This window comes from Calypte anna, chromosome Z (assembly GCF_003957555.1).
Source record: "Calypte anna isolate BGI_N300 chromosome Z, bCalAnn1_v1.p, whole genome shotgun sequence".
NCBI classification, from domain to species: domain Eukaryota; kingdom Metazoa; phylum Chordata; class Aves; order Apodiformes; family Trochilidae; genus Calypte; species Calypte anna.
The window spans coordinates 51,442,029-51,468,663 of record NC_044274.1 but is presented as its reverse complement, the minus strand read 5'-3'; the positions used below and the strand labels follow the sequence as shown (position 1 = coordinate 51,468,663).

The 26,635-nt window shown below is 38.0% G+C and overlaps 1 protein-coding gene across 6 annotated transcripts in view; it reads right to left on the bottom strand.

Annotated features, from left to right (window-relative positions):
• TENT2 (terminal nucleotidyltransferase 2) overlaps positions 1 to 21,724 on the bottom strand; it is a 45,622-nt gene extending 23,898 nt beyond the window's left edge. For 3 of the 6 annotated variants that reach the window (XM_030467758.1, XM_030467761.1, XM_030467762.1), the window contains exons 1-10: positions 21,564 to 21,724; positions 19,448 to 19,633; positions 18,713 to 18,838; positions 17,154 to 17,403; positions 16,135 to 16,249; positions 15,633 to 15,724; positions 14,860 to 14,926; positions 9,411 to 9,480; positions 5,834 to 5,910; positions 2,506 to 2,634 (exon numbers count right to left, since the gene is read on the bottom strand). In XM_030467758.1, coding sequence (XP_030323618.1) covers positions 2,506 to 2,634; positions 5,834 to 5,910; positions 9,411 to 9,480; positions 14,860 to 14,926; positions 15,633 to 15,724; positions 16,135 to 16,249; positions 17,154 to 17,403; positions 18,713 to 18,838; positions 19,448 to 19,596 — 1,075 coding nt within the window. In that variant the 5' untranslated portion in view covers positions 19,597 to 19,633; positions 21,564 to 21,724. Of the gene's footprint in view, positions 1 to 2,505; positions 2,635 to 5,833; positions 5,911 to 9,410; positions 9,481 to 14,859; positions 14,927 to 15,632; positions 15,725 to 16,134; positions 16,250 to 17,153; positions 17,404 to 18,712; positions 18,839 to 19,447; positions 19,634 to 21,563 lie in introns of those variants that run through there. The other 3 variants (XM_030467759.1, XM_030467760.1, XM_030467763.1) reach the window with 3 other exon arrangements.
• Between the last annotated feature and the right edge of the window lie 4,911 nt (positions 21,725 to 26,635).

The following is a 26,635-nucleotide window of genomic DNA, read 5'->3' as shown; positions in this document are numbered from 1 at the left end:
GACAAAAAAATCCCAAGGCATTAAGATCCCACTCAAGCCTTAGAGCAGATACAGAAAGAACTGTTGGAGAATTCCTCATACTAAAAAGCCTTAACATCGTGTCTTCAGCATGTTTTTGGTTATTTTTCAGCAATTGGTTTACATCATTCACTAGGGAGAGCACACGACTTTGACTTGGAACTTAATTCACCCTTAGACAAGGTGTCACAGGGAATGAGATGTTAGAGAATACTCAAAATATACTTGGGGAACCTTCAAAGACTATCCTGTATTACCTAGCAGAACTGCTAAGAATATTTTTATTTTGTTTTGAGTGTTCAGAAATATGCAAGAACATCTTATTTTTTCAAGAGCTTGGATAACTTCCATTTTTCTGCCACACTAAAATAAAAGGCAATAATCTGAGCAATACAAGCAATCAAGTTATTTTATCTGGGTCTGTATGCTATACCAAGATGGAGTTAAGGGAAAAAGTTACCACTTACCACTTGAGTTTTTGTTTTCTTACTGTACAAGACAGTAGGACCTGTTATCTGGAGAGAATTTCACATACAACACACTGATGTACCTACAAAATAAACTCAAGCCACACTAAACACAGGTCCAAAGAGATCCATGCAAATATAGAAATTTATTAAGTAGTAGTTATTTGCCCAATGAAGACAGGGACATTATTTACTGAAAGAGACAGCTTCTGTTTTTTATTTTCCTCTCCCAAGTAACATCAACAAAAACTCTGTCAAAGAAAGTCAAAATCTGCATGAATATAACTTCAGAATCTAAACAGCTGGTACTAGATACATGTCCAGACCCACACTTCAATGTTTTTTAGCAGAAAAGACCAACTAGTAGGCTTCTCTTTGATGTGAGGACTGCTGATCCACCTCAGGAAGCTTTGGCAACTGCCACAGATGACTACAGCAAATGCCCTCATGATTGCAGAGGTGTTGCTTCCTTGTAATCTTCAAATCCAGTAGCTCCTTGTATATTCAATCAACTATTTTTGTCTGACACTATTTTTTTTCCTGCTGCATATTAAGGATCTACACTGAAGTACTCAGACACCTACAGTATATTTCAAAGCAGTGAAAATAGACTTGGCCATATTTTCTTTTCTTTCCACAGAAACCAAGAATCTATAGAATTCCACTAGACTGGATGCAGAGAAAAGAACAGTCACCATATAGCAGAGTCTATGCCCCACTGGCTTCACAGTTGCTACCTAAACAACAAGCAATTAGTATGAGTATCAAAGAATTCACAGTACCCCAACCAACTGGATCCCAAACACACAAAATACCCTCCTAGGTCCTCTACTACAGATACTGTTTAGCTAAAATAAATTGACTCAACTACCATAAAAAGCTTTCCACCCAAGTACTGAGTAGGTATAGCATGACCTTAAAATTAATAAAGAATTGCCTACCAACTCTACACCAGGTATTGACATTTCAGGCCAAGGAAGCTGCTGGAGGAGCTAAACATTGTTTCTACCTGATATTAATAAAATAAAATAAAAAAAGAATTATAACGTCTTACAGCCGACAAAGAAGAAACATCTAGAATGAGAGACTATGCAATTTGTCCACAGATATGATAGCAAAATATTAAGAACCAGCTGTCATTAAAATAATACAAACAAGAATGATCAGCATGTCACAAAAAATTAAAACAAATGTGTAGAACAAATAAAAGGAACCAAATTCAGAGTCCACACATGAACTGACAGGAATTCAGAAAATACTTCTACAGGCATGTTACCCCACAGGATGTAAAAGCACTTCCTTGCCTTCCTTTCTGTAGACACTTGCAATAAAGAACCAAGACACTCATACTGAGCTAAATAATCTCTTAAACAATAATCCATACAGATCTTCAGTGTTTCAACACACAGAAGTCACAACAAAAGACACTGCCAATGGCAGTCAAATACCCAAACTTCTAATAGTTTTTGACACCTGTCACCTTATATAAGACAGTACTTAGTGGGAAAAAAAAAATCTAACTACAGGGTAGCATAATCTTGCATATATGTGTTCCCCATATTACAACCCTCAGACAGCAGAAGACAGAAAAATGACCCCACAACATCTGTCATCTCTTTGAGTTTTCTTGGAAGTTCCCAAGCAAATAAAATAAAATTAAAAAGAACAACAAATAAACACACACCACTGAATTTGTTATGCTTGGGTTTTTTCCCTTTGTTAAAAGGCAGATTTTTGCTAACTAGTGCTTGAGTTTATTTCGTAGTTACATAGTGTCCTGGGGGCATAGTGAATTGTTTAAAGTTTTAAAAATCTTTTTAATGTTGGTGATTCTGTCTCCAGAGAAGAGGTCCTCTTATTAAAGAAAAATGCAGCATTAAGGAAACACAGTAGATCCACTTTATTTTAAGCTTTTTCTGTGTGGAAGATGAGTCTTACTGGTGTTTAATTTTATTAGAGGAAAACTATGCAAATGTGAACTTGTAAGGGACAGTTTCAACATGCAAGAAAAAATACTTACTCTGTAAATAGTGCAAAACCATCAATACAAGACTATAGCTGCTTAAAGTACCACGACTGGCATCATTGATGTCGTGAAACCTTGCCCACTTCTTAACAACAAGTACCAATGGACGAACTCGACTTTCCACTGTAAGTAAAATAAGAATCTCAAAAAAAGCACATTTAACAAGGCAGCAATCAATCAACATTTTTTCCTACTTCATCAACATAATACTCGCATTTTAAGGTCACCTTTTGCAATCATTTTATAAAATTTACTTAGCTGTTCTGCAGCTACTATACAGCTATAAAAAACCAAAAATATTTGCATTTGAAAACTGTCTTTTGGTAGCAAGATCCACAGACACATTACGAGCGGTACATCAGGTAAACTGCAGAAAAGACAAAAGTGGATATATGAGTCAATGCTGCAGTGTCACATTATACTTTTAAGTTCTCTCATTTTACTAATTTTCCTGGAGGAACTCACTGAGAGGAGAAACCACATCTGATTGTTAATTTTTTAATTTAGATTTATACAAACTTAGAAAGCAGGGAAAAGAATTCTCCTGGTTGGAGGATGCAGAGCTCATTCTTAAGATTTTCTCAGGATCCATGAAAACAGTAACCTCTGGAAACAAGCATCAAATTTGAACTTGCCTTGTCATCAATAGATTTCGATGTAAATGAGATGTTAGATTCAGTAACTCACTAACTCAAGACATATGGTTTTTGTGATGAAAGGTATAAATAGTCATAATCTGAGCATGATCTCCTAAATATCAGGGAATATAAAAAGCCTTCTTATTAAGGAAGTCACATGACACAGGCAGAGGTTTGTTCCTTGCAGCATACTTATTTGCAGAAATGTTGAACCTGATCATCAGCTTGTCAAGTGCCTTATGATGGCCTTACAATGCCTTGTATGTTCCTGAGTCTATTTTAATTGGACAACATTCCAAAAAGTTTTGTATTCTGCATATCAGGACAGGAATGTATTAATTTGTGATCACTTAATCAAAGAAAACAGACGTTCTGCAGCAGATCCAGCTGAGGTACTCTCTGTCATTCTGAAAATCCTATCAAACGTATGATTTTCTCATCACTTGTTCACACATGCCTGTCATCGTGAATGTTTTTCATCTGGAAGACCTCTTAGAAACAACAAATTTCCTATCACCAGTCACTTCATTGTCAACTGAAAAAAACATGACTATTAACACACTAACTGCAAGAAGAATTACTGTACATATGAAAGTACATTAACAGGATTATTCCATGACAGAAAAATGCAAATAGGCTCAAATTCCAAATGAAAATCTTTTGTATATATGTTTGTCACAGTAGCAAAGTTCTCTTTTTGGATTTTTCCCTGAAAAAGGTTTTCTATTGCAGATATAGAACAAAGTTAGTATGCAACATGATCAGTAAACTTTCCCTGATACTCTTTCATCATCAAGCTGCCCCTTCAAGAAAATATACAATAATATACAATACACAATAATATACAATAATTGTCATTTGTTTAAACATCCAGCTTCCACTAATTGAAAAATACCTACTATCAATTGCAGATTTAATTGCAGACATGGCTCCTTCAGCAAGCAACAGGTAAGACAGGCTTCAGTTTCTAGCTTTGTTTAATCTACCTACATTTTCTGTGGACATTCCGCTCCATTTTTCCATATCATTATTGATGTTTTCCACAGTACTTATGCACCATTACAGAAGGGTTGATTTTAAATAAGACATATGAGTATCCACAGAAAAAAATCAGTATTTTTTTATCATGCTCGCTGAAATAATTCAGTCTGTTGTTTGCCTGAGCATCTAATTTGTTCTAATAGGATAAAGTGACCCATACATCTTCCAGATGAGAGGTAATCTGGTCTTTTTTCTTTGATGAGCCACATATTTCAATGCTAACCACTCAGGCTGGTATGTATTTTACAGTATGTAAAGATACTGTCTGGTAGAAGTTTCCATTTACGTTTCTTTGCCTCATATCACCTGAGAGTTTTCTGGTCCAAAGAAGACAAGACAGAATATGCTTGATACAGGTTGCCTATTTAAGAAAGTCTAGCACATCAGGGAGATAATTTTATCCATGACAAGTCTTCCTTAGCTACTAACTCAGGCCTGGACCTTAAGAAAATCAACAGTAGTCTTCTTCAGAAGTTAATTTCGCTGGCCTTACAGAAGTGGGCACCAAGGCAGAATAGAAGAATGGACACCAGGATCCCTTTCACTGCTCTCTTTACATCTGGACTCTTGTTTGCTCTACAGTGATTTGCTGAAAAGAGTAAGGGAAATCTATGGCAGCAGCTAGGAAAAACTATATTAACATTAGGCTTGGTGGCGTTATTCCTCACCTGTAGCCATCATTTACAGAGTTTATTGCCCTAACCTTTCAGTTTGGAAGGAAATCCTTCCCTGAGCATATGCCTTCATGGCTGTACTAAGAAATTAAATTTTTACCAAGTTTTACCAAGTATGATCATCCATCACAAATTGTAAGGCTATCATACTAATGTGAGTATGGAACGCTGAAACTACTCTGATTGAAATATTAGTAAAAATTAACCAGCAAAGGTAACTTCTGCTGGTAATTTCCTATCCTAAATAGAAAGAAATTTGCAAGAACTGAAGAAGGTGGTAATAGAAGAACCATAAATGGCTCAGAAGAATTAGCCTGAAGTCCACTTCTAATGTATTTACCTGTCACATGACATTGTGATGCTAAGCAGGAAAGCCTTAGTTTAGCACTAAGAGTACTGTTCATATCACTTGCCCTTCAGAAGTGTGTTTCACAATTTTGGACTAAAATGTAAAATCCTGAGGAGACAAAACAGTTTTGTTTTGGGGTTTCTACAAAAACTGAAGTAGTATTTTGGATTTCCTGAGGAAAGACTCTGTAAGAGCACCTAGACACACCTAGTTATCATCCACACATGCCTGTCAGTGGTGGTAAAGAAATAAATGGAACCAGAGCTTATGTCACTAGATCATCATTTGTATCTGTAGATCTGAATCTGTAGGTTCTGTAGATCTCATGATCTACAGAACAGTGAAGCAGCATCCCTTGCAGCAGTTACATAGACCTTAATAACAAAGAACCTATTATGTTCTGAATATTATAATATTAAATTAAAAACATACTTAGCTAATATATCAGTTTTCTCTATAAACTTAGAACAAGCAACAGGAAGTTCTCATGCAGCTCATTAGTCTATTATATATATATAATAAATTTAAATATTTAGCTGAATTTTAATAGCCTCTCAATACTAAAGCACAAATTTAAAAAACAAAGTTCATCAAAATAAGAAGATACATTAAAAACATACCATATGCATAGGTTCTCAGAAGGAATGTGTTTCTTATTCCTACAGTATTGTTTACATTCAAGTCAAACTCCACATCACTGTTGAGAAAGAGATAAGAAAAAGAATCAAGCACCATAGTATTCAGTTTCAGAATACTTATTTCCTACTTAATGACAGAGGCAGAGAAATGTAACTTCAAGATAATACTCTAGAAACTTTAAGAGTTTTGATGCTATAATTTCTACTCTGGTTTTGTTTATAGTACCCAAGTTGCTTAAAAGCTTGAATTCCACTGTTACAAAAATGTAAGTGTTGTTTTAGATAATACCTGTAAATCCAAATGTAGACCTTGCAACAACTTAAAAATCCAAAACATACTTGATATATTAAGGCATCTTTCTCCCAACTAGACTTGCACTACATGATTTACTATCAGTTTAGGAAATCATGACAATGAATTGAGAAGAACTGCAAAAGGTCAAAAGGTAAACGTGCTTTTTTTTAATAATAATTAGCAAGAACTTTGAAATGACAACTGTTTCTCATTAAACGTTGCATGTGTGAGATAAAACAGTTTTAACAACTGTTTCATGCTGTTAACAGCAAGAAGGAGGCAAACAAGAACTGATTCATATAACATTCCACCATGAAGTTTGAATTTCATACTGCTTATAGTGCTTAGTCACTGAAAGCATTCAGGAAACAACATTAAATTCATTGTTAATAAGCTACAGCAACACTAATTCGCAAAAATAGCTGCCTATTATTTACAAGGAAGTGGCATTCTGCAATGTACAGGTACTTCCATTTTATATATCCACGTCTCATTCACATAGCATTTATTTGCCTAAATATGTGCTTGGATTTTCTCGAATTATTGCGAGGAGAATAAAGACCTGGAATTCACTACACTGGATAAGATATGTAATTTCAATGCCCGCAAAAGGTTTTTGACATCATTAGCTACATTAAAATGTTCTTCGCATGAGAAATACTACATAATTTCAAACCTGAATTAATACCGTGTATGGCCTTTTATATGTTTTGCGAGCACAATACATGATAGTAAAGCAAATAAACAAGCTTGAGCTACTGCTTGGAAGCTGTGAAAATAAGCATAGACACCAGTAGGAATATTAACTCAGCATGAAAATATAGCAATGAAATATGTCAAGTTGCATGTGAAATCAAAATTAACCCTAAATTACAAGATTAGTATTTATGAGATGCTGATTAAGCAAGTTCTACAGCAGCTACTTTGTACTTTGCATGCATGTTTAATAGATGCTGCTATAATGGAAAGTGAAAAAGGTTTGCTGGGACTCAAGTTCTATCAAAAGCACTAAAAGAGAGTCAACTGCATAACAACTCCACATCAAATGTGGCAGCAGAGGAACTTTTTACATCCTCTGTACTACAGAGGCCACTAATATTAATCTAATATTAATAGCTCCAACACTGGAGCTATTTCCTGGGAAGGACAAAAAAATTAAGATGAAAAAAAGGAGTATACAAACTGAGTGCTTTCTCATTCATCAAATCAAAGAAAGTATGAAATGGCAATGTTCAGGTATACATGAACCATATGCAACACATCTTGAATCTAACTGCACAGATTTCACCCATTGAATTCTACCACCTTCTCTCAGCACCCAGGCATCAAGAAAACTTGCTTTCACAGGAAACTTGTTTCGTTTATTTTCTGGTTTAGGCTAAAACAAGCTTAATGTCCTAGGTACAGAATGTCCTACATATTTTTCAAGACTTCCAAAAAAAAAAAAGTGTGTATGTACAGATTTGTATGAGCCTATGAAAAGCATAGGTGGATAAAAGATTGGAAAGAAAGAGATGCTTAAAGACAAAACATGGGTGGAGGAGACAGGTTACATAAGAGAAAAATAACTAGAAAGAGAGTAAAAAATCAGAAAAGACAACCCAAAGTCACACTACTCTCTTCTGAAAAAACAAAACACAGGAAACCTGCTGATGAACAGTACTAGTTTTCTGCCCCAAAATTTAAGAGGCAGCTTCTAGTCTAAGAATCCTGTATTTGACTTAGTAGGAAATAAGGAATACTTTAAATCTGCTCTATGAGGTATATGAATACCATAATTGTTACTTTTTAATCACCTCTGTACTTCAGATTTCTTCTTGAAATTTCTTCTTTTTGAATTTTTGCCCCATTTTAAATTGGAAAAAATATTCTCTTTCTATAAGTCCATGATTTACTCAACATCTGTGACAGGAATTTACCACTTAATGTATATGAAAAGACTAGCACCATTATATGTAGCTAAGACACTTAATCCAAATTTTAGCTAGACATGTGTAATAGTTTCAGAAAGTATGGAAGAAACAAACTTCTGTATTGTTAAAGGAGATAGTTACTAGAAAGAAAATATTCGTATTTTTTTACAAGGTAAGCAAGCATCCAGAAGTAATTATGGAATTAGATCCAAGTGAAAAAAAGCAAAAACTCTAACAAGTGAACTCAGATTCAAGAAAAGCTTAAATGGACCATATTTATTAGTTCAAACTGTAAACATGACAGATTCAGTTTTCTCACAGCAGGGTCTGTGCTCTGATTTAGGTATATTGTGTAATACAAAGGTATACTATTAAGAAAGGCCAGAGACCTGGGCTCGTTTGTTTTTAAAAGACGGAGACAAAGTTGCAAAATTTGAGACAATTACAAGCTGGCTAAAATAACAGATACATAAGAGTTGTTCAACATTCTGTTTATAAAGAGGAACTAAGCTATGCTACTATGTGAAGGGGATACATACAAGTCTTGCAAATTCTAAACCCATAATATAGGAAGATTTCAGTATTACACAGACTCACACCCAATTGGAGCACTTCCTACTGTTTTTCCTCTGATACTTTTATCACACACAATAAGAAATACCTTGTTCTCTGTCCTAGTACATCCCTGGATTATTGTTTCATGGCTTTGCAATGAAGATACAATGACTACCACAGCATACAACACAACCACTTCTCTCCAATTATTGCCTCCATGTAAAAAAAGTCAAAGAATTATTACCTAATACTATGAATAGAACAATGTAACACTGCTTTGTTCAACACAGAATACCTCCCTGGAAAACAGTAGAACACACTCTTCAAAAACAAACAAAATTTTTTAATGAAGAAAACAAGAAACTAAAGGTTTTTCATATTGCTGTTTGTAAAAAATAAATGCTGTTAACTAGTCCTTAAGTAGCTTAATAGTTATGTTTGCACAGTGAGGAAAATAATCTTTCACCACAGTTTTTTTCCCGACATTGTTTTTCTGTCAAGAACCATTTGTCAGCTGGATCCCCTTATATATAAATAGCCCATAGAAATACATGATGTACTGTGCCTAATTCACATCATAGAAACTAAACAGCATCTCAGCAACGAGATGTGGCTCAGGCCATCACAGAAATAACCTGACTGCCACTCCTGGTTAGCTATACAAATTGGCAATACAAATAGAGCAAAACACAAATTAAAAAAGCATGACTTAATGGCAGTACTCATACGAACAGTGCCTACACAGAGTACTTTTCCATGTCAGAATCTAAAAAACAATGTTGAACGGAATACTTGCCTGACTTTGTCCCTGAACTTCACTATTGGCACTTTTGCTCTAATCAGCTGAGGTCGCTCAATGTAGTGCGCTGAAAGGGAGAAAAACAGGCAATTAAGTTCCCATGTGAAAAGCCGATCTTAAAATAAGATCCTAAATTGGAGATGTATTGATTAACTTAAAGCAAATAGTAGCCTATCACATTTAGCAAGAACACTCTCAAAAGGATTGTACTAAACTAACCTTCAGCAACTGAAGAAAAATACATTAGGAAAGAATGTGGAAAAAATTGCACTGAACATTAGAGGAGAACGGTGGAAAAATTTTCTGTGGGAGGCACTTCCAAGAAATTTGAACAGAAGGTTCTACAAAGCTTTTATCAAGCAGTACTCGTAACAGAAATCCTGAACAGTTATTATTAAGGTTCAAAAACAAGGGAGCAAGAACAGATCTGTCCAGGATGACCAGAAACTTAAGCCCAGCATTACCCTGTAGCAATGGACAATGATCAGTAGCCAACTTTTTAATCATGTCTAGTTTGCTTACAGCTGAAAGTATCTATTCACTGATCAATGAATACTAATATAACTGTATCTTCACATGGGTTACACTTAAAACCTCCTTTATTTGACTGATAAAGTACATACCAAGAAATAAAAAACTGTCCTGTGGAATTGTAACTGGAAACAAGGCCCTACCATCCATCATAAATGGGGTAAGCTTTATTTACCTTTCGCTTTAATGGTGATAGGACATGCAATAAATATATCATCACAGGACTGCACCTCAGATGACTATCCACACAGTACAGCCACACAGGCTCATGCTAGATCATCTAAACTCAAATGCAGTAAGCTCCAACAGACCATTTAGTGCCACCAAGTGCCAGCAAGCTCGGTGCCACATAGGCCATCCCATTACCAAAAAACCTAAAGTGACAACAGCCACAGCACAGCTTAGTAATAAATTGCATCCATCTGTTTCTTTTATTGTCACTGCCCACAGCTAGAAGGGGAGAGGAAGAAGTAACCTGTGCCCCAGCTTCCCTCACCAACCATCCCACAGCCCTGAAGTCTCTTTTGATTGCTCTTTGATTGTGTGTTGCACAGCTTCATTACTGCCCAATACTGATCTGTGACGTGGGTGGCAATGAAGTAATAATAATGGGTAACCCTCTGATTAGACTCGAAAATACTGAATCATTGCAAGCAACACATAGACTGGCACTCAGGAGGTAATGTTAATAACATATTAATTTTAAAGGACAACTTTTACTGAACTCCAGTCTGTGTTCACTGAACATGTACAGTCTAGTACAACTGACAAAACCACCCCCTCTTTCTAGCAGCAGCTGCAAACACATCCAACCATCTCTCCTCCAACATGTCAGAACATTCTTAAACTGAAACTATAAGGCATGTATACATAGCTCTGCCTCCTTTCCTTTCACAAGTAAATTCAAGACAAAGAGGCTCAGCACATTCGTACATGGCAGAAATGAAATTCCCACACTATGGCCTTCTTCAAGTGCCCTTTAGAAGTTAACTGAACTCATTCTAGTGGCAATCAATTTCTAAATGTAACCTTGCTTGCAAATGCCTCCCAACACTTGAATGATGCTGATGACAAACTAGCTGGGTAAAATAAAAAAAATTACCCCCCCAAAAATAATCCAAGTCCCTTTCCCAGGATGAAGTAAAGCAAAGAGCATGTCAGAAGGAAGTAACTTGCTGCTGATACCCTCTCTCTTGGCTCACACTGATGACACTGTTAGCAGAATCTCTATTCACATTAGATTGCCATACATACAAGAGAAGAAACTGTTATAAACACAGAATGTGGAATTCTGGAATACATACAGGTTAAATAAGTGCCTTAGTAAGCAAACTATCTGGCCTTGAAGCTGTCAGGGTTGGACCAGATGATCTTTGAGGTCCCTTCCAACCTAATGTTTTACAATTCTGTGACCAGAGGGACTACACAAAAATACACAAAAACTTCCACAAAGCTGCTCCACAGTTTTGGGCGGGTCTATGAAAAAGTCTCAAATGCCACTTCAGCTGTAGTGAAAATAACTTATAAATAACTTATTCATGCAGAATTTCTGATTAAGCATCTTAAGTTATTCTTTTACAGAAAAAAAAGATTAAGCAATTAATCTGATCCCCAAAAAAATATATGCCAAAAAGATCTTCGACATCCTGCACATGCAGCCCATTCTCACTGAAGTGGTTATACCACAGAAAAAGAAAGTGGGTGACACAGAATACTGAATCCAGAGTCATGAAGGATCTAGGAGGGTACAATCCAGCACAGGATGGTTGGTGTTTGGAGTTCACTCACTCACCAGCACAATCCTTCAATGTCATTTGAGCTAAAAGTTCTCTTGCTTGCCCCAGCTGTTGCACATTGCCTACTAGACACCACTAGGTAGATTCCACCTTGATACCCTGCTCTCATCACCACTGCACCTCTTTTTATAGCTAAGAGAAAACAAGCTCTTTTGTTTTTACTTAGGTAATGAACACTCAACCCAATATTGCTGTTTTTCAAGTGAATCCTGCCTAAATTAATCTGAAGATAGTTATTAGTCTGACATCTGCTCTGAGTGGTTTGGATTATAATCTCTTCAGTATGTTGTAACAGTTATCACTCCAAATAAAAGACATTGTCTTGAGTGCACAGTTCTGGGTATGTTATACAATTTTGCCAAAAACAGATATGTGCAGGTATCTGAACAACTCAATCAAAAAGTAACACAAACTCTGCTAGTCTTTGGAATAGAAGATGTATTACTGCTTTCCTTACATCTCTCTAGAAGAGAAGCAATACATACCCTTAAAGCTAACATGTCATAAAAAAACTGTAAATAACTACCAGAAGCTTTTTCCTGTTCTGCTGCAACTAGAATAGATGAAAAACATATCTTCCTTTCAGTCAGTATTCTAGGTGCAGAATGACAACACATAAGAACCTCTGCTCTGAGATTATAATTATAATCTGATGTGCTAAAATTCCTTGCTCATCCTTGTTACCTTTTGCAAGACTGAAACTGAAATAATCTAAATCTTAGATAAATTTTTAATCCACTTCCCAAATCTCCTGGAATGAAATGCTAATCCAACAAACATAGTTAACTGTACAAAAAGGATAAAAGGGATGGCACTTGGGAAGCCAAGATAGCACAAAAAGGAAGACAAATGCTGAAAGAAACTGATGTAATCTGCACCTGGAATGCTTACTAATTTATGGATCAATTACGGAATTAAGGCAAAACAAGCAGAGAATTACATTCATCTTATAGCCCTTACTTTGGAATGTACAGAAATATTACAAAGTGCAAGAAAAGAAGATCTTAGGAGAGGAACAGATAGAAAGAACTTCTCCAGTTTCAGAACTTAAATTATCTGTAACAAGGTTTTAAAAGCTCTAGAATGTTACCTATACCACAAATCCCCTTCCTTCCTTCCGTCATACAATCACAGAATACCAGAACAATTTGGGATGGAAGGGACCTCTGAAGGTCGTCTAGTCCAAGCCCCTTGTGGTAAGCAGGAACATCCTCAACCAGATCAGGTTGCTCAGCACCTTCTCAAGCCTCACCCTGAATATCTCCAGGAATGGGGCCTCAACTATGTCCCTGGCCATCCTGTTCCATTGTGGAAAATGCTGTGAAAGAGCATGTGCAATAAGATACAGAACACTGCTTGGAATAAAATTGCAGTTCATAAAAAAATTCAGTACAGACCACTTTTACACTTGTTTGTACACAGAAGCATTATATGTGCACTGCTAACTCTATAAAAGCTGCAAATCTAGAATTCTGGCTCAAGGTGAAGAAACATCTCAAAACAATTACAATTTCTTCTTGTGTATGTACTTGTAGACCTCAGCACTGACGACTAAGAAGCATCTGACTTCTGAAGACAGTAGAAGGCAGGAATTCAAATAAAAACCTGCATTTCTATTAATAAAAATCTTAGCAGCAGATATGAAGCTAACACCAAGCAGCCAGTTTTAAGTACATAAACCAAACTCCACAGACTCACAGAAAACAGGAAGCCACTGAAGTGCAAGCTGCTAAGATTTTTTCTGCAAAGATGAAGAAGGAGCACATGAATTTAGAGGTCTAGTCTGGGGGAATTCTCACAATTCTCACAACAAAAAAACTATTTTGAAATTATGTATTAAAGCAATTATATTTGCCTAAATAAGCTTTAATTAAAGTAACTGGGCGACTCCCTTGTTTCAGAAGTACTGAACCTTAGCACAGGTGAATTAAAAGTTGTAAATAAACTAAATCCAAATGGAAAGAACAGAAAAGCAAAGCATTTCCATTTTGAATCAGGTGAACATTTTCAAATAAGTGACCAAAAACACTTGCAAGATAACAGAGAATTAGGAAAGCATAAAAAATGAGCAGTGGCACAAACAAAAACCTTCAGGGATTGTTCCCACATGACCATTATGTCTTTCTGATACTCATATTCCCTGTCAAGCTAATTGATTCTTATTTAACGATTTGCATTCTAGCCAAACCCAGACTAAGTTCTGGACCCCTTATGCAAATATCAATATATAACATTAATCCATTAATCCATACTAAATCCATGAAGTATTAGATGCTTATTCTGTGATGGACCTGTCAATTCTCTCTTACTGTGAGCTGTTGAAGTCTGGCTATGCACAATGGCCAGCTCAGAAATTTTGAGGTCTCTATTTAATTTATGGTTTGTGCTTTTTTCTATTTCAGGATTGTTCAGAACAGCAATACAAGGAGTAGCATCAAAGATTACATCAGAATTCTTGGAAGAAGGAGGACAGAGTGGTTGGTATCAACAAATGACACGGGTTTTTATAATTCAGAGGATGACAAAAACAACTTTGAAATTGTAGCCTTTCCTGTTTACGTCAAGAATGACCCATATGAATTCTTTCTCTCGAGTCTAAAAAAGAGATATGAATTGATGCATTTTTCTTGTACGTGCTGCTACTGCAATGTTTAACACTGCCTTCACAAGGCACCTAAGCTGATTATTTCACTCGCATCACAGCCCCCAAAATAAAAATCAATTCTATACAGCCTGTGGCAACTGTTTTCCCAAGTCTTAGAGTATTAACCCCAGGAAGGCACTCCACTCTAAAACACTAAGAGTTCATTAACACAGGTTTCCCAAACAGAAATCTACTTCCCTCTGATACACTGTGGTTCACAATGCAAAAGTCATTTTAGATGCTATCATTCCTGACCATCGTTAGTTTTCAAGGCAACAGTTACCTTTTTCTACTTCCTACTCATCTCCATCAAGATAAGAAACATTACCAGGTATTTATAATATTTTTCTAGCCATTACTGTGATTAGAAGCTAGACAAGATGCAACTACACAAACTAGTTACAACTGTGCATCAATACTTCTTCCAGGATAACTACTAATCTTACTACCACACTGGTAGTAGCTGGGAACTTACAAAGTCTAGTACTGAAGAGTTTTTGGACTACACTGAGTATATGCCTTGCTTCAGTCTTCTGATTTACCTGAAAATCAAAGAAAAAAAGTTGGTATCTGCCATTTAGCTCTTCCAAGTAAGCATGCTTTATTTTCAAATACAATAAATTCTCAGAATAAGACATTATCATGTCTACCAACACAATTCCACAGCCTACATGTACATTTAGTGTGGTAAGAGCCAGACAGAACAGTTCACATTCAGTATGCAAAGTAACTATCAGACATTCACAAATCGTACAACTTGATGAAAACCTAGCCCCTCTTATACTGTGTTCTACCCTCCCTTTTCAGTGATGCTTCAATTCTCCTTATTTAATTTCCTTTTTGTTACATTGTTTTTCTCTTAACCTCATATTTTCTCTTCTTAAGATATATTCTATATCAACATCCTTCTCATGACTGTTCACTAAAATTAGTGGCATCTAAAATGAGTTAAGAGATCACTAATAAGTTTTCTTCATGATTCTAGACAATTTATTTTGCTATGCTTTTTTCTCATATGAGAAGGTAATGCCTATTTTTTTAATGTTTTGTTAGGCTAAGGGGTCTAAAGGCTTAAATTCATATTTGCAACAGTATTGGCTTCATGGTTCATAGCTATTATGAGGGCAAAAATGTTGTTAAATCAAAAGGATTTGACCATTTGCTTCTCATTTTGAAATACATCTTTATAAAAGCCCCTGGACTCAAAAAACAACATTGTTTTAATAATATATATTTTAAATTACTCACTGGTTCTTCTTTAACCACCAGGCACAAGTCACCATCACTGCTACGAGTGCCAAATCCATTCAGTGTGGAACCAACCAAGAAGAGTCTGCTATCTGTATGAGAAGAATTGCAGAATAAAAATTGATGCAACACATAGTTTAAGAAGAAGAACCAAAAGCCTGAAGAACAAGAAAGCTGGGGAGGGGCTTTTTAGCGGGGCATGTATCTATAGGACATGGGCTAACGGGTTTCAAACTGCAAGAGGGTAGATTTAGGCTAGACATTAGAAAGAAATCCTTCATAATGGTGAGACACTGACCAGGTTGCCCAGGGAAGTTGTGGATTTCCCCTCCCTGGAAGTGTTCAAGGCCAGGTGGGATGATTCTTGGAGCAACCTGGTATAGTGAGAGGTGTCGCTGTCCACAGCGTTGGAACTAGATCATCTTTACGGTCTCTTCCAACCCAAACCATTCTATTAATTTATGACTCAAACTGATATTAAAGAATCAAATTCAAAACATACGTGGAAAAATTCGCTGAATTTCCCTCTGGAGTTCTACTCGGCAGAGCTCTTTTCTGTTTAAATCACAGGTCTGCTGCTGACATGCTTGAAACAACTCCAAAACCTGCTGACTTAACTTGACACACACGTTCAAAAGGTAAAGATACAGAGAAATGAACATTCTTTCCTGCCAGAGATGGACTTATATGAAACACAGAAGGGTGCATTAAAAAAAAAAAAATTAAAAAAAAAAATCCAGCATCACTTGACATGACCTATTCCATTGTATAGTTTCACCACACTTGAATTAATATAAGTGAATAAGCAGTGGAAGACCAGGGATATCTTCTGCTGACTTTACTGTGAACAGTCTGCTTACCACTAATAAAGAGAAAAATTAATATTACAACTGATTTAAGTTAGCTTTCTTTCTATATCCCACACAAACTACTAAAGAAGTAATCAGACCTTTGGTGGAGGGATGCCTTAATTGTTTCTCTTCCACAGCACTGTTATATGCTGTAATTAAAGTGTATTCCAACATACATATCAACAACAAACAAAAAAAAGTGGATCTTCTGCCATGTTGGTGCTGTTCAAGTATGACTGATAACCCAGGTGTTTGTATTTATTCAGAAATAAATAAATATTGTATTTATTCAGAATTCTCATATTACTAGCATGGCTTTTTTTGTTTGTTTGTTTTTTTCATCAGCTCTCTGCACTCCCAAATCATGTGAGAAAATAGGCCATCCCTCAAATTCCTACTCTTTGGAGCAGACATGTGTGTTTCCCAACATTAGTGTGGAAACCAAACGCCATCTCTACCCTTCAAAATGCTTCAAACCCAAACAGACACAAGGGGTGCCACCAAAACGGCAGCCACATTTACTGATATTCTTTCTAAGGACAGCTCAGAGATAGAGACCCCATGATAGCATCAAAGAATCTTGCATATTTATTTTGCAGTCTCCCACAGTACCACTGGACCCTGCCTATTCAGAAGGCAGTTACAAAGCACAGGTATAGGAGGATACTACCTTATCTTTGGCCACAGGGAGCGTGGTTTCTATTGGATCTGGCAAAAAATTGTCTCCAAAGGAAGGGACACACCCAGCTGCACTCGGTACTTGACATGAGCGGAGCAGTGGAGAGTGCCCTGATGCTGGGAAGGAATATCTACGCTCTTCTGGTAAAGGCACTGCAAGGTTAGCTGCAGTTGTTTCAGAATGATGGGAGTGAAGTCGCTGACGTTTCACATTGAGTGGAATACTTTGCTCACTTAGTCTCCTAAAAATTGGAAAGAAAAAAAAAAAAAAGACAGCAATTCCTCTAGTTTGTAATTCCCAACCTACAGTTACAAGATACTTACTACAGAGTAAAAATACAATACAAAGAATGTGAGGGTTTCACTGAAAGAACATATTCTACAGAAAAAAGGGCATGCCCATCCTAAGTATGTATCAGGTGAAATGAACCTGGAGAGGGAAAGGAGAATATGCATTAACTACTCATGGTACTACTCATTATACCCTCATGGAAGAGGGTATATTTAGATTAGGTATTAGGAAGACATTCTTCAGTGTGAGGGTGGTGAGACACTGGAAGAAGGTGCTCAGAGGAGCTCTGGATGCCTCATCCCTGGGAGTGTTGGAAGGCCAGGCTGGATGGAGCGTGGAGCAACCCGGTTTCATGAGAGGTGTCCCTGCTCATGGCAGGCAGGTTGGAATCAGATGATCCCTTAAGGTCCCTTCCAACCCAAACCATTCTGTGATTCTATGAGCCTACTTACTACTATGTAATCATACTTATTTTCTCATCTGTTAATCTGGAACATGCAGTATACAGGAAATAGTTTTGAAGACAGATTAAAGCTGTCTATGAAGATAGAAAGCTTCCTCCCTATCAGCTGATTCACACATGCCAGTCACTGTTTCTAAGATGGTCAGAAGTTACTTTATTCTACAATGTTGCAAGAAAATAAAACTGTATTCATCCAAAATGCCACTTTCTGTTGCAACAAAAGTAAAAAAGGAACTGATCTGAATTTAAGTTTTTTGAAAAGTAGGAAAAACGTTTCGATAAAATTCCTTTTAAAAACCCAACTTCTTTATGCTTTAACACTTTGTATTTCATAAAATAGTTTTCCATAATTAGGAAAATCAGGAGAAACACCTAATGCATTATCAGAAAAACATTACAAACCCCATGAAGCACTGAAAGTGCAGTCTTACTCATAACTTGGTAAGCTAACAGGAAGAGAACACTCTCGTGTCAGTAATTTACTGACAAAAACCCTCTTCTAGTGAAGCACACAAAGATGACGCTGTATTACAGTCCCAAAATAAAGCACTTAAGTTGCAGCTCTGCACTTAAGGGTGCAGCTGATGGAAGAGAAAAACTACTAAGTCACTATGACTAAAACTCTCAAAAGCAGGCATGTAGGTGCTTTCAAGAGCCACGGCATGGCCTGTTTCACCAAAAAGCCTTTCATTCAGTTTTCTTGCAGTTTCTAACAAAATTCAATTTGCACAAAAAGCTTGACAAGCTTCACCATAGGTACATTACAACCAGAAACAATCACACACGAAGAACTTACTTTCTTCCTCGGAATGGCATGGGGGAATCAGACGTGTATGCTGGACTGCCACTTCTGTAAGGCTCTGGCTGCAGTGCAACAGCTGGAATAGTTGCAAAGGTCCCACTCAAAAGAGCCCTGGAAAGACTACAGTCCATAACTGTTATTCATATGAGAACTGCAATGCTTGTTATGGTTGGTACTTTTGCTTAAGTGACGATGACACTATGCAAGTTCTGTCATTTTTTTTCCTTAGAAGCTATACATTTGTCTTTTCTACCCAAGAGGTATTTCAGCATATATTTTTCATTAAAAAAATGTAAGATGGATCATTCCTCACATGCATAAGAGAAGGCTAGAAAACATACTAATTTAAGGTACTGTTAAATTTAAAAGTCTAAACAACTCTACAGTGTCTGCAAATATATCCCCAAAAAGACAAGTTTTCTTCCCCTTACCTCCTCCCTGTTCTCCCCAGTCAACAAACACAACTGAAGATCTTTAAAACCAAGCCGTGAATTATTAACTCTTGTCAGTGCAATGGCACCTCATGCATTACACACAATGCAGGAGAGCATTAAATCTTACTGGTCACCAACAGAAATTATACAGCTCTGTTTTACACAACACCTCCCTATTTTTTAATGTTTTTCAGTTCTTTTTAATATAATTATCCATAACAGAAATACTTCTTTCAAAAGACTGTTAACTTTCCTTTTCAACCCTATCCTCACTATGAAATCTTAGTGTACTTACACTGTATTCTGAAAATTAAACTGAGAACCAGCAGTTTGCTGGTAGGAGGCATGGGCAGGTGGCACGTTTAGGCACCTGAAGAAAATACTCTGCTGCTGCTGTTTTGGAGGGAAGGCTGGGCGACCCAAGTTGGAGCAGTTTGGGAACATGCTCCTTACTACTTGAAGTGAACATGTATCCTTTTACCTGCATTTGAAAAAAAAGTTAAAAAAGTAAAAGTTAGGAAACAAGAAATACTAGTTACATTTCAAACTCTTGCTTTAAAAATTCATATAGCCTAGAATACATTTGTAGGCACTGCTTAAAGAACTGTGATTATGGGCTAGTTTTATCTCTGTTCAGGAGAAAATATTAAATTCTACATACTCCAAAGTTTCACAATCACTACTTAATTTATTTATGCTTAAAAGTGAATTTTTAGTTTCTCGTTTTAAGTTCAATTTTAGAAAATCACATACCAAAAGTCATCAGGGTTTTTATCTCAAGGAAAACTAACATATTACACTTGAATATGTTTCTTATTTCAAATGTTCCACAATGAGGTTCACAATATATATGGGAAGAAACAAAGCTACACTGTAAGAACATGAAGGTGCAGCTGATAATGAACTATAAGTAAAATAAATTCTTTGTTTCATTATATGCAAATAACGACAGCAATTGGAAAGTAATCTGCTTGTGCTTTCAGAATATTAAAGATACAGTATTGTTCTGTTTGTTCCCAGTGAATGGATTCTGTGACAGAAAAATGAAGGTTTACCATCTTTTATCTTTAAGGTTGATACTGGCACAACTGAGTACTGTTTGCTCTTGTTTGATGAAAAAGAAATTTTTTGCCTCTACAACAGGTTAAACAGTGTATTGCATCCATTTTGCAAATCATCATTATTTTACCCTAAGCTCAATTTACACATTGGAAACAACAGAAATCCAGACTTTAGACTGACAAAACCAGGTCAGAAGGTTCTTAAAAGCCATTATCAGTACTGTATACATCTCCTGCTTGGACTGAAAGCCTGGCATAATTTTCAAGTTTCTTAATTTTTTTTTACCTCAGTCTTATGTACAAACCCTACAAACAAAGACATGTGGCTGACAAACACAGCAGTACACAATTAATCTCAATACCCTGCAGGTGAATATTAATCCAATTACTGCACTGTAGGGATTCAAAAATACACAATGATGAAAACCCAGTACTGCCTACATGCACCAAGAAAAACCTGATTAACAGTCTCACAGCCTCTCTCTCTTATTGTTTGTTGGTTTTTGGTCTGTTGGGTTTTTTTGGGGGGGGGTGGACTGGTGCAGTGAGGAAGTACTATGTATTGTCCCAGGTTGGAACTAGATGCTCTTTTTAAGGTCCCTTCTAACCTAAACCTCTATGATTCCCTGATTACTGAAAGCTGTTTTGGAGATGTTTACTCTAAATATTGCAGAAGAACCAAAACTGAACTTCACAACAAGAAAATCACCTGACATATACACTTGATCAATTATATTTATATGCTAAATTTTTTCCATTTCTAGTACAGACAGGTGACAAACGTAACAACTGCTTCAACAGTTCATTCATCCCTAAGCAGCCCAGGCACTCCGAGCATCACACACAGCATCGACACAATTCATCAGTAACAAAACAGCTTATAAGAATTCAAGACTGGGCTGCAGAAGTAGTGCATGGTTTTTAGCCTTTTAAGTTGTAAGCACCAGAAAGAAAAGCACTGAACGAGCTACCTTACCCAAACCCGAACACCGCAGCAACACTAGTGGGTGACAGCAGCTTTTTGGGGCATTTCCGTGAGTTCCCCCAGAGATTAGCTTGGCGGAGCCGCCAGGCTCTCTCTCCCAAAGTCTGATAATCGGTACAGTGCGGGCACACTTGTCCCGGAGAGCACTTGTTACCAACGAGCCGGTGCTTCCAAGGGGAGCGCGCAAACGCCCCCCGTGCCGCCAAGCCCAAGCGCAGACGCAGCTGCCGCGCTGACCGGAGCCCCTCCAGCCCCTCACCTCAGGGCCCGGCGGCACAGCGGGCACAGGCCGGGACCGCGCTCCGCTTCTCAGCCCTCAACTCCTCCCCGCGATTCCCCCACCCGCACGCCGCCGGGAGACTCACGGTGGGCCTGGGTGGAGGCGGGCGGGTCAGGACCCAACCGGGACCCAGAAACCCTTCACCCGCGGTGCCAGGACGACCCGGTCCGTAAGCCGACAGCAACAGCTGGCACGAACACTACCCCCTCACCCGGATGTGCAGGCGCCGACAGGAAGTGCTTGGCCCCGCCCCAGGCTCGCCCCGGCCCCGCCCCGGCCCTGGCCCCGCCCCGGCCCCGCCGGCCCTGCCCGCCCCTCTCCTGCTCTTTGGCTCCGGCGGGGCGGGGCGCAGGGACGGTAGTGCTTCGGTGGCTGCCAGGGGCTTTCACGGCCGGGTCGGGCCCGGGAGTCGGGGGGGTCGCGGGCGGTGCTGAGCGCTGCGGGAAGGGTAGCGGATCCACAGCCCACCCGTTCCTGCGCGGCTCTGTCAGGCAGAGGAGGTACCGGCCTGGCCCTTAAAATGGGCGGAATCGGCATTACGTCCCTGTAGAGGCGGGACTCGAAAGTCCGGCCTCGGCTCTTGCCGGTTCTCTGTCGCCAGGTGTGGTGATTGGAAGTGTTGGCAGGAGTCTGCCGGCCCCTGGTGACACGAGAGAGGGAGTACAGGGCTGGCAGCGCAGCACCGACACGCAGTGCTGGCTGAGGTTGAAACCACATTGACAGCTCGGGATTGAACCACTGCTCCAAAGCCCGTCAAAAAAACCACCATTTGAATGAGAAGAGAGGCTTTGTCCACCAGAGATGATAGGTGTGCTGGGATAAATCCCTGGTCAGGAATGGGCTGAAATCCTTGCACCCTGAAGAATCAAGTGTTCAGATGGTATGAGCCAAATCAAGATTTGACTCCCTCCTTTGTAGAAGGACAGTTACCACAAGTGAGCACTTCGCTTGGAGTAGGCACTGAAACAAGTTTGTGGAGATGCCAGGGCAGTGCTGAAGTTACCATCTTTGGGAGGGATGGGGCAATCTGCGTGTTTGCTCTGCTGAGAGCAGGGCACAGAGGAGCTGTCATTACTTCAGGCTCTGGCCACTCATGGGTAGACAGGATGGATAAGGAAGAGATACAGTTCAAGGGCCCATGTGAAGTGGGGGCTGCAGATAAACCGTCAAGGAAAAGCTTGGGCTTCAAAAAGAATCTTTATTTCAGAATTTTTTCGTCTTGGCCATGGCTTGGGATCCTTGTATAAGGGTCAGCCTATGTTAGTGGTTAGCATTACATTTCTGTGAAACAAACCCCAGTAGCATATGTGGAATGAAGCTGTGAAGGTAGTGCCAAAGGAGAGTTTATCCAGAAAGGTATGTCCCTCATCTATTTTTTTTTCTTTATTTGAGGACTTAGGGTAAGGCTTAGGGCATGACTTGGGTTAGAGCTAGGGTTTGAGTGCAGAGAGAGACAAAGCCTGTGGGTCTAGGTGGAGTAGGACTGCCAAGAAACTGCCTAGGGAAGGTTTGGGCTGCAGAAAGTGAGCTCTAGGCAATTTTAGGGTTAGAAGAGAGGTGGTTCCTGTGGTTCTAGTTGTGGTGAGTCTGCAAAGGGGATGTCTAGGGACAGTTTGGTCTGTGGAATTAACCTCAAATGCTTCAGTCAGGGCTATGTTTGGGTTTACCTGGGGTTAAAGTCCTGGACACACTTAGGTTGACAAGAGGACAGTCCTAGGGGGCCAGCTGGTGTGAGGCTACTGAGGGAAGTTCTGGGCTGCAGAAGGAATTCTCCAAGAACTTTAAGTCATGTTTGGGGCAGTTTTCTGTTACTGTTTTATGCCCTTCTAGCACCACGGGTTGGAGAGGGATAAAGCCTGGGGTTCTAGACAAAAGGAGGCTGTAGATATGCTGCCAAGGGAAGGTTTGGGCTGACAAAACAGTTCCCTTCTGACAACTTTTTCCTCTGTGCCATGGTTTGGGTTTTCTGGGCTTATGGGCTACCAGTTTTAGGGTTATCATTAGGAGACAAAGCTGACAGGTCCTGTTATGGGATTGCAAAAGGGCTACAAAGGGCAGGTTTGTGTATCACAATAACTCCTGAGAGCTCTTCTGTCTTGGTCATCATTTGGGGTCTTTGGCTCAGGCCATCCCACAGTTAAAATTAGGGTTGGAGTAAGTGATATGGAGGGGTGCTGTTGATAAGGATTTGAAATGGGAACTATTGGGATGAAGGAGAAGCTCTCCTCTGTCAAGGAATTCAGTTCCAAGAGAGTTTAAATAGAGGATGAGTAGCATAATAGATCTCTAGTTTCCTGAGTATCCTACCACTGCTCAGTTATGCAGGACTCTGATTTCCAGATGGAACTTGGCCCTCTTTATACGCTATTTGTATGGAATCAAAACAACTTTCCAGTTTCTGCTCAAGGCAGAAAGTTCCATGTCTTAACTGTTAAAAGGCAGTAATACAACTCCTGATAGACAGAGTCCCGCCTTTGGCCCATTCAAACTCTGTTCTCCAGACACTTTGACCACCCTTCCTCATATTTGCCCTGGGGTCTACAAAATGTATACAGCCTAATACAATCAATGTACCCGATAGCAGGCAATAGTGTATTAATGGTGTATTAAGCACCATCAGTTTTTGTACAGTGAGAAATAAAAAAAAAAAAAAAAGGATTTGAGAATGCATTTACCCAGTTAAAGTTAATTTTACTTTGTTACATTGTGTTGCTATATTTTTCTTTGTCTCCTTTTCCTCCTCTTCTTGGCACAAGGCACACTGGTATTGCTCTGTGTTTGTCTTAATCTAGATACTACATCTAAGTTTATTTTTTGCACAAACTGTTCACTCTTAAGCATTTTCCCGTGTCTTACCTGATGAGCATATCAAAACAGCTACACATTTCAGTGAGGCACCTGAAATGAACTGACACTTTACAAAAGACCAACAGGCTTCCAAGAGAAATCTCTCTGTCTTGATATGCTATGAGCATATTCTATTTTTTCATATGTGCCTTATTTCCTGACCATGACTGTGATCTCAGAAAGTTAGCAGGTTAGATTCCCTTTTGTCAGAAAAGACCTACAGAGCCTTACTTCTGCTCTTAGTCATTCAAGCAAAGAATCAGACCACTGGTCAAGAGATACTCAGCTAACAACTGTACAACAAAGAATTTGAGGACTAGCACTAAGTATTTCACCAGATGACCTGAAAAATAATAGGATTAGGCTGATCTGGTGTTTCTGCCCCCAAAGAGAAATACTGCTTTACAATAAAAAACGGTATACTTATTGTAACAGAACAGCTATAAAACTAATTTACTGGAACAACAACAAAAAAAATGACCAGTGAGACATTTATGATCTATAATAGAGAGGGGGTGGATTCAGCCTCTAAAAACTTTAAACGATATTTCGTTCTGACAGATAGAAAAGAGAGTGGTTTCCCAAATCATTATCAAAGATATTTCTGATAGACGAGATGCAATCTGTCCCCCCGAAAGGAAACAATTATGCAACATTGACATTCCTGTTTGGTGCTGCTTTCATTTTTCTGAAACTTTTAGAGCTGAAGTGCTCCAGCTGTAGTTGCTGTTTGAAAATATATAATGCTGTAAAGTTTGTTCAAACCAGCTCAATGTTCACTAGTTCAAGGAGGAAAAATCAAGGGGAAAAAAGCCCCAAACTATTCCTGTATGGAAACCTTTCTCTAATCTTGAAAAGTCTATAGGCTGATTTCTCCATCTCTTGGCACCAGACAAGGCCCATGGGAACTGAGAGACAATATGTTTGGAATGTGATTTACCACAGCAAACATCCTTATGAAAGAACATTTGATACTGCTGCTTTTTAAAATGTTACCTGATTAAGAGTCATTAAAAATGTGTGCGCATGTACTTATCCTTTCCCTGCTGGGAATTACTGAAACATTTTTTCAGTTTCAAAACCAGATGTAATATATGATCACTTATGACGTTATTAGTGCCCAGGACCAGGTCTGAAATAATGAAACTTGATTCAGTACAGTCCTTCATTTTAAATATGCCATCCAAACATGGTAAGTGTATTAAAATAAGGAATGTAACTCCAATGAAATTAATGGAGCTATAATAGGGATTAATATGGTGTAGGATCCACAGCAAACACTGCAGCATTTTAATCATGATATCCATATGATATGCTTTGCAGTTTGTTTAGAAATAGGCTAGTCTGGGATTGAGGCCAAAACAGATACTTAAGTCTAAATTAAATTTTATGTACCAAGAAGAAGCATCTTTCCTCAGGAAAACAATACAAGATTTCAATAATAATGTAAAGAATTTAAATTATATGAAACAAAAAGGCACAAATGAGTTGCTGAAGGTTGTTGGCAGGAGTGCCCATAAATATCTGCAACATTAAAAGCAGGATTTAAAAGTTTCGCAAGTAAATATTGAATGAAAAATTTATAATTTTCTTAATTAAGTAATTGCAGTATTTCTTCCCCACTGTTCAGCATACTAGTTCTGATGTTCAGTGGTTAGCTAGGTTCAGTGACATCCGTGTATGCCTTTATATGCTTTCTCTTGTGCTTTTTCAGAGAAGATAATATATAAGTACAATATGCTGATTTTTATGTATGTATATACATATTATCTAATATACAGTACAGTGTCAATGAAATGTAATCAGTGTATCGCAATGATATGAAAATGTTGAGTAACTTTGCGTGTGTTTATTGTATCTGTGAGTTCCAATTTAAAATTATAAAATACAGATATTTTGTATCTGTTGTGCTGATTGATAGCAAAATATGTATTTTCAATTATCTTAATTTGGGATGATCTAAAAATACATCTACATATGAATGATCCCTGTGTCTTTTTCAGATGAATTTTTTGTACTGCACCATTTAGATTACTTCTGAAAAGATACTGGTTAATACTGGTTAATGGTTATATTGCTGTTCACTGGTTAGATTAGTGACCATATTTTTGAGTGAGTATATTTTTTAGTAATTTCATTAGTTCAATGCTTTGGTTTTGTAAATTTTGTATCATACTCCTTTAAACACAACTTTTTAAAGGGAAGTTCTAAGTTCTGCATTTTCCTAAATTTTCATATTTTCTTTTGTGTGTGAATGAAGACAAATTTTAAAATAAATAAACAAGATTTTTTATTTGAAACTGCATTTGC